Below are 17,329 nucleotides of genomic sequence, written 5' to 3'. Positions count from 1 at the left end.
TTGAGATTGTAGTCCATCACAGGAGGAGCTTGGAGTGCTGACTACTTTACAACACACACAGGGACCATGGGGAACAAAAGTAGCCCCCCTCCAGAAGGAAGGACAGTGTCAGCACCAATTCAGAGATGATTTGAGGATCTACAGCCGAGTGATACACAAGTAAACTAAATTGTTGTTAATAGTTAGGGTACTGTAATGTATTTTTAAGATTTAACTCCTGAGTTCAGTGTCACTTTAATGTGGGGCAATGGGGCATGAAGGAGCTCCATGGATAGTCATGTGCAATGGCAGAGGTGATTGAACTGAATGGATATACCATAATCAGATTAAATGTTGGTGAAATTCCCCCCGGGAATGGAGGTCAGTGACCAAATCCTGCCAATGAATACCCAACAGGCCAATTTGCCATGCCAACCAAAGGCTGATTGATCAATGTGTCCCATAGAAGTATGACAATGGTATCCTCCCCAAATCCGGACAGCGGTCATGGTGGAGTCCTTCTTTATTCCTTCTCTGTGTATGTGTAGACAGAACTCCTGCACACATCATCGTTCAGTGTTTATAGTACACATCGAGCCGTCCCTCCATTCACCTTCATCTCACACACAGGTGAGCTAAAACCGGCCCGTTGCCTCCCCCTCCCGTCCCCTATAAATATATAGAGACACTCAGGACTCAGAATGTGACTCCATTTCCCATACAGAGACAACAAGGTGAGTCGCCTTCATTGCCTGACCTTCATCATCTATTACTATCATTCTTCTGTATGTGCCGGCTGTCATTCTCGGTATCTGTTCTTATTCTGTATGTATGCACTCTGCACAGTACCACTTCTCTTGTCCTGTATGCCGGGTGTCATTCTCGGTATCTGTTCTTATTCTGTATGTATGCACTCTGCACAGTACCACTTCTCTTGTCCTGTATGTCGGGTGTCACTCTCAGTATCTGTTCTTATTCTGTATGTATGGACTCTGCACAGTACCACTTCTCTTGTCCTGTATGCTGGGTGTCCTTCTCGGTATCTGCTCTTATTCTCTATGTATGAATTCTGCACAGTACCACTTCTCTTGTCCTGTATGCTGGGTGTCCTTCTTGGTATCTGCTCTTATTCTCTATGTATGGACTCTGCACAGTACCACTTCTCTTGTCCTGTATGCCGGGTGTCATTCTCGGTATCTGTTCTTATTCTGTATGTATGGACTCTGCACAGTAACACTTCTCTTGTCCTGTATGCCGCGTGTCACTCTCGGTATCTGTTCTTATCCTGTATGTATGGACTCTGCACAGTACCACTTCTCTTGTCCTGTATGCCGGGTGTCATTCTCAATATCTGTTCTCATTCTGTATGTATGGACTCTGCACAGTACCACTTCTCTTGTCCTGTATGCCGGGTGTCATTCTCAGTATCTGTTCTTATTCTGTATGTATGGACTCTGCACAGTAACACTTCTCTTGTCCTGTATGCCGGGTCTCATTCTCGGTATCTGTTCTTATTCTGTATGTATGGACTCTGCACAGTACCACTTCCCTTGTCCTGTATGCCGCGTGTCACTCTCGGTATCTGTTCTTATCCTGTATGTATGGACTCTGCACAGTACCACTTCTCTTGTCCTGTATGCCGGGTGTCATTCTCAATATCTGTTCTCATTCTGTATGTATGGACTCTGCACAGTACCACTTCTCTTGTCCTGTATGCCGCGTGTCACTCTCGGTATCTGTTCTTATCCTGTATGTATGGACTCTGCACAGTACCACTTCTCTTGTCCTGTATGCCGGGTGTCATTCTCAGTATCTGTTCTTATTCTGTATGTATGGACTCTGCACAGTACCACTTCTCTTGTCCTGTATGCCGGGTGTCATTCTCAGTATCTGTTCTCATTCTCTATGTATGGACTCTGCACAGTATTATGATATGGTACAAGCATGCTATTAGTGTTTTTTTGTGTGTAAGGATTTCACCGGCTCATACATTGCCCTCTCCTTAATTCTAATCAGCATTTCTATAATGTGGAGATAATTCCATATATAATGATAAATATAACTCATTGTGGCCAGGCCCAGAAAAGATTGTGTATGCATTGCAGTCAGTGCTGGTGGAAAGTTCAGTCAGAACCTCTCTAGCTGCCTTGGAACAGTTAGAACAGGTCTGATCCCTGTGAACAATAACCCCAATCCAGCCAATCCAGATTGTCTGTTTACACCGTACACACCGAGGACACAGAGACTGATCTGTGTGTGTGTATTATGTATACGGAGCCAAGAGGAACCACAAACAACTCAGACACGGGACAGAGAGGACATTATCTGCTTCACAATCCAAAACTCTTCATATGCCCTGGCGCTATACATAATATAATACCTTCAGGATCCATGGGTGAATTCACACATAGGTGGTATAAACTCTCCATATGTCCCGGGCACTATATAGAATATAATACCTTCAGGATCCATGGGTGAATTCACACATAGGTGGTATAAACTCTCCATATGTCCCGGGCACTATATAGAATATAATACCTTCAGGACCCATGGGTGAATTCACACATAGGTGGTATAAACTCTCCATATGTCCCGGCACTATATAGAATATAATACCTTCAGGACCCATGGGTGAATTCACACATAGGTGGTATAAACTCTCCATATGTCCCGGCACTATATATAATATAATTCCTTCAGGATTCATGGATGTGGATGACTCTACACATTCTCAATATGTTCTGGCTCCCCTGTATACTTTAATACCTTCACAATCTATGGGTGAATCTACTCATAGGTAGTATAAAAACTCCCCATATGTCCCAGCCACCTTGTATCCTATCATTCTTCCAGGATCCATGGGTGACTCTGCACATAGGTAGTATAAACTCTCCATATGTCCCGGCCCTCTGTATAAGATAGTACCAGCAGGATCCATGGGTGAATGTACTTTTAGGTAGTATAAAGTCTCTATATGTCCAACCCCCCCACGTATACTATAATAATGAATCCTCCAGGATCCATGGGTATATTTACTCATAGGTTATATAAACTCTCTAAATGACCCGGCCCCCCTGTACAATATATTACCTCCGGGATCCATGGTTGAATCTACACATAGGTAGTATAATATAATACCTTCGACGCTGCATGGGTTAATCTTCTTATAGGTTGTATAACTTCTCCATATGTGTTGGCCCCTGTATAATATAATACCTCTGAGCTGCACGGGTGAATCTACAGATAAGTAGTATAAACTCTCCATATGTTGCGGTCCCCTGTATAATAAAATACCTCCAGGATCCATGGGTGAATCTACTCATAGGTTGTATAAACTCTCCATATGTCCCGACCCTTATAATATAATACCTCCAGGATCTATGGGTGAATCTACTCATAGGTAGTATAAACTCTCCAAATGGCCCGGCCCCGCTGCACAATATATTAGCTCTGGGATCCATGGGTGAATCTACTCATAGGTTGCATAAACTCTCCATATGTCCCACCCCTTATAATATAATACCTGCAGGATCCATGGGTGAATCTACTCATAGGTAGTATAAACTCTCCATATGTCCCGCCCGTGTATAATATAATACCTGCAGGATCCATGGGTGAATCTACTCATAGGTAGTCTAAACTCTCCATATGTCCCGATCCCCTGTATAATATAATACCTGCAGGATCCATGGGTGAATCTACTCATAGGTTGCATAAACTCTCCATATGTCCCACCCCTTATAATATAATACCTGCAGGATCCACGGGTGAATCTACTCATAGGTTGTATAAACTCTGTTCATGGGGAAAGCAAATATTCCTTTTAATAGTTTGCAATATGAGCTACATGTATACTGTATGCAAAATGGTAACCCCCGGCCCCATAGAACACGCTAGAGACCGACTAATCTCAACTCCGACCCAGCCATCAGGTCCGACTGGTTCATATAACTTATGGTCACTTCAGGTGGAAAAAACTCTTCTTATAACAAGGGCCCCCTTCCACCCCCAGGCCCAATAGTAGCCGCATGGGCCACTATGGCTATTGTCACGCCACTGGACTGCTCCATCATTTTACTGGCATGTGAATTCTCAGATGTCCGGAATCTGTGTGTGTGTATGGGTGCCCAGCAGCCCACTCAATTGACAAACTGCAGGTGGTGGCAAACTACCCCAATTCATGTGCCTGGTGTGTGGGAAAAGTGAAAGTGCGCCAGGATTCCAGTTCACAGGATAGCTTGAGAAGTGTGTGTGCGGGAATTGCCTAGCTGCTCCATAACCCTTAGCGTGCACCACATTGTATGCAAGAATAGTATCATCCTGTGTGTCCTTGGTCAGCTAGATTTAAGGTGACTCTCCCTCTACTGGTGGCTGTTGGTACAGCAGTTTCCCAGGGCAAGCTCTCTCCTCGTTTCTCCTCCACCAAGCAAACATCTCGCTCCGATTAGTCATCCTGGATGGATCCTTCATAATTTCATAGTATATACTAGTATAGCACATACAGATGTAATCTATGGGATCTAGAACAGGGATTGGTTGTGTGTGGGGGGTGATCAGACCCCATAGTATATACTAGTATAGTACATACAGATGTAATCTATGGGATCTAGAACAGGGATTGGTTGTGTGTGGGAGGTGATCAGACCCCATGGTATATACTAGTATAGTACATACAGATGTAATCTATGAGATCTAGAACAAGGACTGGTTGTGCGTGGGATGCTCAGATTTTGTAATAAATATTGATATGTTATAAAGGACTATCAGATATATAAAATATGGCCGATCCTTCCAATGGGAAAGCTGTCAGCATGGAGGCTGGCAAAGCAATATCTCCCATAGATCTGCAAAATAGAATTATACTTGTTTCCTGTGCTCATTGGCTCCATCTAGAGGCCATAATGCAGTATTACATTACATTACATTCGACCTGAACAGAAAATATACTAACAACATTTGATTTTGCCTGTATTCTGATCCGGTGAATTGTTAATAAATAGACCACAACATGTTATATAGTAATATCTAGATCGGTAATACATTGCAATGTCAGCAAAACTCACCAACTGTTGTTTCCCCGTCTGCAGGCTGTGCAAGTATGGATTTTTCAAAACTGCCAAGAATCATCGATGAGGAGCAAGAGAGCATGCTGGGATTTGTCCATGGGGTCTCTGGACCAGGTATCTTATCTCCTGCCTCAATGCTGCCTGAATGGATTGTGCAAATAATTTCCATCAAGCTGGATATATACACAGAAATTATTATGTCTCATTTGTTAAGCCCTGCACCTCCTGATTTTTGGGATGACAGTGTGGGGGTACAGCAGGCTGAGGTGTCTGGGAAATGATGTACAGGTCACACAGTGACATATTTCTTCTCTCACAGTTGTCATCGCATCGCAGATGGCAGGGGCTGCCATGTACGAGCTGGTTCGAGTCGGCCATTCAGAACTCGTGGGTGAGATTATCCGGCTTGAGGGAGACTTGGCCACTATTCAAGTATATGAAGAGACCTGTATCCTTTACCAATGATTCAGGGGTAACAATGTGTACATATCTCACCCCAATATGACCATTCATGGGTGACCATCTGTATATATCTTACCCCAATATAACTATTTAGGGGTGACCCTCTGTATATATCTTACCCCAATGTAACCATTCAGGGGTGACCTTCTGTATATATTACCTCAATGTGATCATTCAGGGGTGATCTTCTGTATATCTTAACCCAATGTGACCATTCAGGGGTGACCCTCTGTATATACCTCATCCCAATGTGACCATGTTACAGCTTCCCTCACTCACAGTTTTTTTTAGAATGGCCCGACTGTCCGATCCCTGGTGCCTCACGCATCCCTCTGGTAGGCAGCACTGGGCAGTAGTGCGTCAGCGTGCCTGTGCTCAGTGTCTCTGGCGAGCTTGTGGGAGGCGCTCCAGTAAGGTCCTCATATGGGTAAGATATGGGTAAACTACGCGATTTAACATCCTTTGAAGGTGGGATGATTGTTGGCGCTCGGAGACATGGAGCGAGTATCAGCAAAACAGCAAAATTCGTTAAATGTTCAAGAGCAGCTGTTGTTAAAGTGTTTAAAGACTGGACTGTCAGCCGAAAATCTGGGTCTGAACGTGCGAATTGTGGCCGTCAGCGACTAGTCAATGTTAGGGCAGAACGGAGAGTGGCAAGACTGGTACAAGACAACAGAAGGGCAACAGTGCAGTGTCAGATTCCTCGCACCACCTTTCAACATCTCGTGGAGTCACGAGACGGCCCAACGAAGTACTGATGGGGTGGTCATAATAATCTGGCCACTCAGTGTATATCTTACCTCCAATGTGACTATTCCCATTGGTGGTAAGATATGTGTGTATCTTACCTCCAATGTATCTCTCCCCTATTAGTGGTAACGTTCTGTATATATCTATGTATCTCTCCCCTATTAGTGGTAGGGGAGAGATACATATGTATCTCTCCCCTACCTCTATGTATCTCTCCCCTATTAGTGGTAACGTTCTGTATATATCTCACCCGTGTGATGATTCCATTCCAAGTTTACTCTCTCTACATATCTCACACCAACCTGAGGATTCAGTTGTGACCCTGAACACATATCCCACCACAATGTGACGATTTGAGGGTGACCCTCTAAAAACACACAAAAGAAAATAACGTTACATTATTTATGGTCTTGTTAGAGCACCACCTAGTGCTCACCACAGAATGATACAGAGCCATATGTAGAAACCCGTCAATGCCATCTTGCTGGAAAATGAGCCCAGGGTCCAACACTGCCCATTATTAAGGGAAGGAAATTGACAGCAGACATTGTGCAGTTAATACTGTACATCTATATCTACAGCAGAAGTGAACAAATACAGTACAAAACAAAACAGTACAAGAAATGTGCAGATTTTTCTCTTTTCCTTAATGTAATGCACTCAGCTGGTGTGTCTGTGGGAGATCCAGTGCTGCGGACTGGAAAACCTCTCTCTGTGGAGTTGGGCCCTGGCATTATGGGAAACATCTTTGATGGAATCCAACGTCCTTTAAAAGATATTGCAGACCTGACAAAGAGTATTTACATCCCTCGTGGTATTAATGTGACCGCTTTGTCAAGAGATATTAAGTGGGAGTTTATGCCAGACACAAACATTCGGGTAAGTAAATAAGAGTGAGTGGGTTGGGATAAATGTCAGTCAAAAGTGGGTGGGTTCAGATAAATGTCAGCCAAGAATGGGTGTGCGTTGCAAAAAGTGTTGGCCAGGGAATGGGTGAGTTGGGATAATTGTCGGCCAGGAGTGGGTGGGTTGGGATAAATGTTGGACAGGAGTGGGTGGGTTGGGATAAATGTTGGACAGGAGTGGGTGGGTTGGGATAAATGTTGGACAGGAGTGGGTGGGTTGGGATAAATGTTGGACAGGAGTGGGTGGGTTGGGATAAATGTTGGACAGGAGTGGGTGGGTTGGGATAAATGTCGGACAGGAGTGGGTGGGTTGGGATAAATGTCGACAAAGAGTGGGTTGGAATAAATGTTGGCCACGAGTTGGTGGGTTTGGATAAATGTTGGCCGTGGGTGGGTTGGGAAAAATGTTGGCCAGGAATGAGAGGGTTGGGATAAATGTCGGCCAAGAGTGGGTGGTTTGAGACAAATGTCAGCCAGGAGTTGATGAGTCAGGATTGGAAGTGAGTTCCTTGGAGGGTCTGCCATTAATTAAGTTGAGTAAAGAGCCTATGGTCAACTCACACTCTGCATCATTGTACTTTTTAAAGTTAGAGGTTTATATTTGCATTTTACTTATATAGTTCCAGAATAATCTGGGAGGAAATAATAGTATCTGGATTAAAGACTTGTCCAAATTTTCCAGTTTCTTGTTCTCCATAGATTGTTGGCTAGGGCTGTCTGTTGGTACCCATACACCTGGAGATCATCTAGACAGTGTGGCAATCATGTTATGTCTGTAAATAGATGATGAACACATAGATGGGGGTGAACATGGCCTATAACTAATTCTTCTTCAACAGATCGGTAGTCATGTGACTGGAGGAGATATCTACGGGGTAGTCCCAGAGAATTCTCTCATCAAACACAAAATCATGGTGCCCCCCCGAAGCTGTGGAACTGTCACCTACATTGCTCCCCCTGGGAACTACGACATTTCGGTGAGTTACTCTAGAGTCTTTACTTTATATTGTCCTCTACCTCCATCTAAAGTCTTAGGGTTATCCCTATACCAAGTCCCTGCACATAGCTATCCTTCACATTGGAGGTTAAAAGACAATTGTATCCATATTTGGAACCAGAATGTTTAAATGAATCACTCAAGTTCAGATTATCACTGTGTCTTCTCTAGGATGTGGTTCTAGAATTGGACTTTGAAGGCATCAAAGAGAAGTTGAGCATGGTACAGGTGTGGCCAGTGCGGCAGATTCGACCAACCGCCGAGAAGCTTCCAGCCAACTACCCACTGCTAACTGGACAGAGAGTCGTGGACGCCCTTTTCCCGTAATGTCATCAGCTGGGTTTCAAAGCTTGCAAGGCCCCAAAGCCTCAAGTTCGATACAGACTTCTTTTCCATTGGTTATTGGCAAGGGCAGGTTTGAATCTAATTGTGGCAGCACACCTTACAAAAAAGACAAATGATAGTGCTGGTTACATATCTAGTTCATGAAAATTGGACAACAGTGTCCATAACAACCAATCAGTCTGGTTCTCTTACTTGTCCGCGAAAGAGGAAAAAATCCGATTGGCTGCTATTGACACTTCCACAAGTTCAAACTGATGAGATAAAAATGTCTGAAGATGTGCAGACATACAGTCTCAGTGCAGCGCTCCCTCCTGCGACCCCGGACGGACGGACGGACGAGGGAGCGCTGTCATCATGTCGGTGAGGAGGAGAGAAGCCGTCCCGAGGAGTGCCTGAGTCAATGGCTTCATTTCCACTCGCCCCCACGCAATTTTCACTCGCAAATTGCGTGGGGGCGAGTGGAAATTTTGAGCCCTGGTCTCAGCTATCTAGAGACCTTTGTTGGCTGCATCGGTGGAAATATGATGGACATGGGCAATTTAGATATTTCCCACCATCTATCTGGTCCATATGACAATCAACTTGAGAATGGCAATTCAGCCTTTGTACAACTCCATTTTCTACTTTAGCTGTCCAATATAGGACTATACAATACTTATTATTTAACTTTCCAGATAGATGTAGATTTTTTTGCACCATCAACCTAACAATGTCACTGTTTCCTTTCTTAGATGTGTCCAAGGTGGAACCACAGCAATCCCAGGGGCCTTTGGCTGTGGGAAGACGGTGATCTCTCAAGCCTTGTCCAAGTACTCCAATAGTGATATCATTGTTTATGTGGGCTGTGGAGAGAGAGGTAATGAGATGTCTGAGGTGCTGAGAGACTTTCCAGAGGTAAGTCATTTCTCAGACAACTCGTAACTGAAACCTAATGGCAGCCCTAAATCCCTGTGACTGATAATGTGTACTCATCCCAAGTGTTCATTATTAACCAGCTTACCATGGAGGTGAATGGGAAAACCGAGACAATCATGAAAAGGACAACACTGGTGGCAAACACATCCAACATGCCGGTGGCAGCTAGAGAGGCCTCAATCTACACAGGTGAGCCCATGCCTAATATACGCTATGTCTGTATATGTTACATTAAAGGAAGACTTTGGTATATATATATTTCATTTGCCTACTTTGTAGCCCTTCGGTATAAATATATGCTATAGTAGTCTCTGCATTGATGCCTAAACTTCCAGCCCCTCCAGTCTCCAACAGCTACGATGTTTACCATTCTTGAACATGAGTCTACTTTGGCTCAGATCAAAACGTTTGCAGTGTCTGGTGTCATACTCAACATGCACAAAGACTTGTGTCACAAGCCTGCAGGATTGATGATAATAAATGACTACAACATTGAGCCAATGTCAACCCATCTTGCAGAACGGTTAGTAGGTTCTATTCACATAAGACTGAAGAATGTTCTCTTTCCAAAAAGGAATCACCTTGTCTGAATATTTCCGAGATATGGGTTACAACGTCAGTATGATGGCAGACTCCACTTCGCGATGGGCCGAGGCGCTGAGAGAAATCTCTGGTCGTTTAGCAGAAATGCCAGCTGGTAAGAATAAGTGATCTACTTCAAGTCAATGAGTTTTGTATTTCTCTAAAATAACTACAGTGTTTTGTGTCTCTGCCCCACACCCCCCCCCAATGCTGAGATTTCCCCCCGCAGTTTGTGTCTCTACCACTCCCACAATGGTGAGATTTCCCCAAGTAGTTTGTGTCTGCCCCTCCCACAATTGTGAGATTTCCCCCAGTAGTTTGTGTCACTGCCCCTCCCATAATGATGAGATTTCCCCCCGTAGTTTGTGTCTCTACCACTCCCACAATGATGAGATTTCCCCCAGTAGTTTGTGTCTCTGCCCCTCCCACAATGGTGAGATTCCCCCCCGTAGTTTGTGTCTCTGCCCCTCCCACAATGGTGAGATTTCCCACAGTAGTTTGTGTCTGTGCCCCTCCGACAATTGTGAGATTTCCCCCAGTAGTTTGTGTCTCTGCCCCTCCCACAATGGTGAGATTTTCCCCAGTAGTTTGTGTCTCTGCCTCTCCCACAATGGTGAGATTTTCCCCAGTAGTTTGTGTCTCTGCCCCTCCCACAGTGGTAAGATGTCTCCCAGTAGTTTGTGTCTCTGCCCCTCCCACAATGGTGAGATTTTTCCGCAGTAGATTGATGTCTGCGTCGTCTCATCCTATTGTGTTTAGTGCTAGCAGAAGATCACCAAGTTCTACATAATTGGCCTTATGCTGATGTGATGATTGGGGATAATTTGTGTTACAGATAGTGGATACCCAGCGTACCTCGGTGCCCGCTTGGCCTCCTTCTATGAGCGGGCGGGAAGAGTCACATGCCTGGGAAGTCCTCTCAGAGAAGGGAGTGTCAGCATTGTTGGAGCGTGAGTCCATATATCTGTATGTCAGTGGCCATGTTTGACAATCAGCGATCTAAGCGTTTGTGAAGATTTAAAGGGAATCTGAAGCCAGGCTATTCTGACTCTGATTGTTGTATTAGTGATTTATCCCTTGCTGAGACCTCTATGCCTGGCCTGTATAAGCTGATATAATCACTGTGGACAATCCTTATCAGATAGCTGAACTCACCAAATACCTTTTCATTCACAAAGAGCTTTATTCTATGCAGCAGGTGAATGAGTAGATGGCATTTGAAGGTCAAGGATGATAATGTTTCCAAGCTAGGATGTACATGTGTTCCTACTATTGGCAGCCATGCCACTAAACTAGTTCTTCAAAAAGAAGGGGGAAATACATCATAGATGGGAGGGAACAATGAAAAACATATGCGATAACCAAAATGACCATAAGATGTCAGTATAATGATCAATTATACTAACACCGAAGATAATGGCTTAAGGAAAATTAACTATGTAAATTCTCACTTCACATCAATATGAATATTAACTATGACTATGAACTGTGATATCTTACAACACAGGCCGTGGTTATTGAAGAATTACATATTCCTAAGAAGCTGTAAATGAGCTGATGTCCACACCTACATTCCCTCCATTAGATTATGCTGAGATTGGGGGTCCTTAATGCCAACAGAGTTAATGCACTCTCCGTATTAGCTGTCAATGCTTTGTTCTGCCTGAAATAGAGGCAAGCCCTGTATTAGAAGTGCAAGAGTGGGGAGAGCTCCATGGTGGACCTCTATGGTTTAAACAAGCCCTCACTGACATCAGTAGCTGATGTCAGTGTGGAGAAATTAATCCTCAGTTCACAACACAAGCACTGAAGTCTTATATGATCTCCTAACCTTTAGAGTATACATATGAGTTACAAAGAATAAATAAAGCCACTTTCCTATAGACCTGTACAAAAAAGTATTACCATATCGACAGCATTTATTGGGAGTAGGAGGGGCTTATGATTGGGGTTGGGCTCATCATTAGAGCTAAACCTGAGCTGGTGCCTATTTTGTATTCTGGACCTGAAATTACATTGTAATGTGTTGCACACATCCTATTAAATATGAAGCCTTCAATGGCATTGGTAACTGCAGGCATGGTATAAGGAAAGATCTCTGCAGCTAAGGAGCTTGTAGAGGTCCACTGCATGTAATGAGATGGGGTGACTCCTTCATAGTATGGGTCATTTTGCCTTGTTTGCATAATTATGAGTCTCATTATAATCATTTCTGTTTTCCTAGTGTGTCCCCACCTGGTGGTGACTTCTCCGATCCAGTCACCTCAGCTACTCTGGGTATTGTGCAGGTAGGCAGCTGTTGTATGTAGCTCTGATGTCCTCCACTCTGGTTATTATGCAAGTAGGTTTCTATCATATGTAGCGTTTGCGTCATCCAGTCTGGTTATCGTGCTGGTAGGCATCTATTGTATGTTGTGTTGATATTATCACACAGAAGGAGGAACTAATCACACTGAACAATGAGCAGAAGTACTGGGTGTCCACAGTTAACAACCTCCCTCACCTACCTACAAAGGACTTCTGAGGCCCAATCCTAGTCTATGTGATCCGTTTCGAAATGATACGACATTTATCATATAGGCTACTCATAGTTCTCTGTGATGTTAATGGGAAGTCAACTCAATCTTCCAAAAACTTTCAAAAACTGAGCTCATGATATTTCCTCCTGCCCGTGCACATTCCCCCAACTTTTCCCTTGAGATTGACAACACAACTATCCAAACCTCCCCTCATGCCAAGGTGCTAGGTGTCATCCTGGACTCAGACCTCACCTTTCTTCCCCACATCCAATCACTATCCAAATCCTGCTGCCTTCACCTTCTCAACTTCTCCAAAACACGCCCCTTCCTCACCAATTAAACCTCAAAACTACTCCCCCCTCTGTCAATCCCTCCACTGGATTCCAATCGCCCAAACAATAAAATTGGACTTGATGGACTAATGTCTTTATTCAACCTCAAATACTATGTAACTATGTAAAATATTAACAACCACTTACAAAGCCATCCACAACTCTACCCCCGGCTATATCTCAAACCTTGTCTCAAAGTATCACCCTAACCGTCCCCTCCGCTCTCCCAAAGACATCCTGCTTTCCAGCTCCCTCGTCAACTCCACCCCTGCTCGCCTCCAGGACTTCTCTAGAGTCTCTCCCATCCTCTGGAACACTTTACCCCAACCTGTCCATCTATCTCCCACTCTGACTGCCTTTAGGCGATCCCTTAAGATCCCCATCTCCACACATCTACCTCTTGCCCCTCCCTTTGAGATTGTAAGCCCTTACAGGCAGGGCACTCCTTCCCATCTTGTCTTGAATTGTATTGTAATTGTAACGGCTTCCTTATATTGCAAACTGTTGGCGCTATATAAATCTTGTATAATAATAATACTGTGTACAATGGAAAGCATTTTTTTTAGAACCATATGTCTTATAAGGGGCCCTACTTCTTGCTGAATCCCATTTCTTGCCCCCCTCCCCTTGACAGGTGTTCTGGGGTCTAGACAAGAAATTGGCCCAAAGGAAACATTTTCCATCTGTGAATTGGCTCATCAGTTACAGCAAGTACATGAGGGCGCTGGATGATTTTTACGAGAAGAACTATGCTGAACTGGTACCACTCCGAACCAAAGCCAAAGAGATCCTTCAGGAGGAGGAAGACCTGGCAGAGATTGTCCAGCTGGTCGGGAAGGTGAGGTCCTGGTGATATGTCCTTCAGGGACTTGATACCAAGTAGACATGTGCGATTTGTTACGTTACGAATCACAATTCGGACTAATTTTCCAAAATTCGGACATTCGGACACATCCAATGCATCCAAATGTGTCCGAATACAAATTTCTGTTTCCGAATTTCAGATCCCGTCCAAATTTCGTTCAAAAACTAAACTGAATCGGACATGTGACTTTTTTGGCCAATCAGATGTGTTTTTTGGTTTAATGCATCCGAAAGGGTCTGAACACTAATTTGCATGACGGCAACATGGGAGCCATATACAGTATATACATATGATACTAAAGCTGAGGCTCCTAGACCCGAATGGCATTCAGGATCCGAATTTCCAAATTGCATTTGGGAGCTCCCGAATGAAATTTGGATCCCGAATGCCATTTGGGTCTGGGAGCCTCAGCTTTAGTAATATATGTATATGGCTCCCAGACCCGAATGGCATTCGGGATCCAGATTTAATTTGGGATGCCATTCAGGTCTGGGAGCCTCAGCTTTAGTAATACACTATATTGCCAAAAGTATTGGGACACCTTGGATGCCATTAAAGTTCATGTGCGTGTAAAGGCCGGCGTCCCAATACTTTTGGTAATATAGTGTATATGTATATGGCTCCAAGACCCGAATGGCATTCTGGAGCTCCCGAATGCCATTCGGATCTAGGAGATTCAGCTTTAGTATTAATATCTGTGTATGGTTTTCTGTGGTATTCGAAACAAATATTCGTAAACTCATCTGAAACTTACAAAAATTTGGATTTCGTCCGAAACCCGAACCGAATTTCAGATCCGAATCCCAAATCAACTAAATACCCGCACCGAACCAAAATTTTCTGCAGCGTACATGTCTAATACTAATGTACTGCCCAAAGAACATGTGACTGATACTTCATGTCATACAGACCACGTAATTACAACAATCTTTCCCTGTAATGGACAACACTGAGTCACGTTTGAGATTCAAGGGGGGGAGGGGTTTGACATATCTAGCAGAGGATCTGAATGTCTGTGTCCTGCAGGCCTCACTGGCAGAATCGGATAAGATCACCTTAGAAGTTGCTAAACTGATAAAGGACGATTTCCTACAGCAGAACGGCTACTCAGCCTATGACAGGTATGAGCCACCATTTCTAACTCTTTTGAAACTCTGGTTAATGGGACAGGGATGCATGGATGCGTCCCTCATTGATTGCATAGATTAATGTAATGAGGGATATTGTGGGTTGCATTGGGGTAGACGTTGGCTTGTTTTCTATCCAATAGATTGACCAAACATATAGAACGTGAAGAGAAGCTCTGTCAGCAATATGCAGGAAAGGCATGGGTGTGCGTGGCACTGTGGGTGAAGCTTTGGGCGTGAGACTAACTATATACACACAGTAGCTGATGCACCAAAATGGTAGTAGAAGTGATACTATTCTGACTCCAGTTGTTATAATAATGATTTATCCCATCCTGAGACTTCTATACCTGGCCTGTATATAGCAGATACAATCTTCATCAGATAGCTGAACTCACCGAATACTTTGCATCCACAATGATCTCTGCAGCAGGATTCTAGCAAACAATATAATGTGGTAGATGGTTGTATTTGAAGGTCAAAAAGGGATATTCCTCTCCTTACCTCGTGTGCATCTCTGGCCCAATGATGGCAGAAACTCACATTGAAGAAAGAGGAAATGACACTATGCAGTAGGGGAGGCTATACATAAAAAGATGAGTAATAAACACAATGACTACAGGGTGGGATCATAACAGAACAATAGCCTTATCAATACACAATGAACACCAATGCAACTGCATTGCCATACAGTACAGCTGCTGGAGGCAGCACAGACACCATTGCCTGTACCCCACCAATTCTTCTTCACCTTTCAAACCAAACACCTGATCGGGTTGTTATGGGACAAATATTACATAAGCCTAGTTATGGGTTACATTGTGTTAGACATGGTGTCTGATCAGCACCAGACAGCCACAAATGATAGCTATATGAGATACAGACTATGGAATCCACCTCAAGAATACACTGGAGCACCACAAACAAAGCTCTTGCCATTTTTTTCACAGGTTCTGTCCCTTTTACAAGACGGTGGGTATGCTGCAGAACATGATCGCCTTCTATGACATGGCACGACATGCGGTGGAAGCCACGGCTCAGGCAGAAAATAAAATCACTTGGTCTTTAATCCGCGAAAATCTCGGGGACATCCTGTACAAACTCAGCTCCATGAAATTTAAGGTAATTGTTAGGTTGTGCTGGAAGCATCTGACACTTGTACGGCTACAGAATTGGGGACATCAAACATAACATACGCATTCTAATCGTAATGTCAAGTCAGTTATTGTTAGGATTAAGTATTCTTCAGGGGGTGAGGATGATTTCCACCAGATTCTAGGCTATAGAGGATCCCTCAGATACCAGGATTAGGGTGGATAATAAAATACGAGGAGAAGAGTAGGTCTTGCCCAAATACTAATATTATTGTGGATCTCCCATATACTAGTGTAAAGGCGGAGCTGCCCAGATACCAGGATTATGGTGGGTCTACCCAGATAACAGTACATCTCCCAGGTATTGGAAATAGGGTAGATGTTTGAAATATTTGATTTAGAATAAGGGTGTCCCCCTTTAAGCAAATCAGATCTTCCATGTTCTAGGGCTAGAGTTAGGATAGATCTACAGGTAACTAGGGTTAAAATTAGGGTGAATCCTCTATGTTCTAGGGTTAGAGATATGGTAGGTCTCTCATGTTTTAGGGTCAGAGTTAGGGTGGATTTTCTTTGTTCTAGGGTTAGAGGTAGGCTGGAGCTTCCATGTTCTAGCATTTACAGTAACATGGAGCTTCCATGTTCTAGGGTTTAAGGTTAGGCTGGATCATCCATGTGCTAGGGTTAGAGTTAGGCTGGATCTTTCATGTTTTAGGGTGAGTGTTAGGGTGGATCTTACATGTTGTAGGGTTAACGTTAAGATGGAGATTTCATATTTTGGAGGTATAGTCAAAATAGAGATTCCATGTTATGGTGGATCTTTCAGGGTTTATGGTCAGAGTTAAGGTGGAACTTCTGTATTCTAGGGTTAGAGTTAAGCTGGAACTTCTGTGTTCTAGGGTTAGAGTTAAGCTGGATCTTCTGTGTTCTAGGCCTAGAGTTAAGCTGGATCTTCTCTGTTCTAGGGCTAGAGTTAGGCTGGATCTTATGTGTTCTAGGGTTAGAGATAGGCTGGATCTTCTGTGTTCTAGGGTTAGAGATAGGCTGGATCTTCTGTGTTCTAGGGTTAGAGATAGGCTGGATCTTCTGTGTTCTGGGGTTAGAGATAGGCTGGATTTTCTGTGTTTTAGGATCAGAGTTAGGCTGGATTTTCCATGTTCTAGGGTTAGAGATAGGCTGGATCTTCTGTGTTCTAGTGTTAGAGATAGGCTGGATCTTCTGTGTTCTAGTGTTAGAGATAGGCTGGATCTTCTGTGTTCTAGGGTTAGGGATAGGCTGGATCTTCTGTGTTCTAGCGTTAGAGTTAGGCTGGATCTTCTGTGTTCTAGGGTTAGAGATAGGCTGGATCTTCTGTGTTCTAGGGTTAGAGATAGGCTGGATCTTCTGTGTTCTAG

General features: G+C 43.8%; 1 protein-coding gene across 1 annotated transcript in view; it reads left to right on the top strand.

Annotated features, from left to right (window-relative positions):
- The first annotated feature begins 5,070 nt into the window (after nucleotides 1-5,070).
- LOC108794245 (V-type proton ATPase catalytic subunit A-like) overlaps nucleotides 5,071-17,329 on the top strand; it is a 15,884-nt gene continuing 3,625 nt past the window's right edge. The window contains exons 1-13 of the mRNA XM_018565254.1: nucleotides 5,071-5,159; nucleotides 5,365-5,493; nucleotides 6,922-7,136; nucleotides 8,002-8,139; nucleotides 8,331-8,482; nucleotides 9,236-9,398; nucleotides 9,500-9,608; nucleotides 9,994-10,116; nucleotides 10,837-10,951; nucleotides 12,226-12,289; nucleotides 13,487-13,690; nucleotides 14,744-14,838; nucleotides 15,795-15,966. Coding sequence (XP_018420756.1) covers nucleotides 5,078-5,159; nucleotides 5,365-5,493; nucleotides 6,922-7,136; nucleotides 8,002-8,139; nucleotides 8,331-8,482; nucleotides 9,236-9,398; nucleotides 9,500-9,608; nucleotides 9,994-10,116; nucleotides 10,837-10,951; nucleotides 12,226-12,289; nucleotides 13,487-13,690; nucleotides 14,744-14,838; nucleotides 15,795-15,966 — 1,761 coding nt within the window. The 5' untranslated portion in view covers nucleotides 5,071-5,077. The remainder of the gene's footprint in view (nucleotides 5,160-5,364; nucleotides 5,494-6,921; nucleotides 7,137-8,001; nucleotides 8,140-8,330; nucleotides 8,483-9,235; nucleotides 9,399-9,499; nucleotides 9,609-9,993; nucleotides 10,117-10,836; nucleotides 10,952-12,225; nucleotides 12,290-13,486; nucleotides 13,691-14,743; nucleotides 14,839-15,794; nucleotides 15,967-17,329) is intronic.

Source organism: Nanorana parkeri, unplaced genomic scaffold (assembly GCF_000935625.1).
Source record: "Nanorana parkeri isolate BGI_ZX_2015 unplaced genomic scaffold, ASM93562v1 scaffold823, whole genome shotgun sequence".
NCBI classification, from domain to species: domain Eukaryota; kingdom Metazoa; phylum Chordata; class Amphibia; order Anura; family Dicroglossidae; genus Nanorana; species Nanorana parkeri.
The sequence above is the reverse complement of the archived record's forward strand: the minus strand, read 5'-3'. Positions and strand labels throughout refer to the sequence as shown.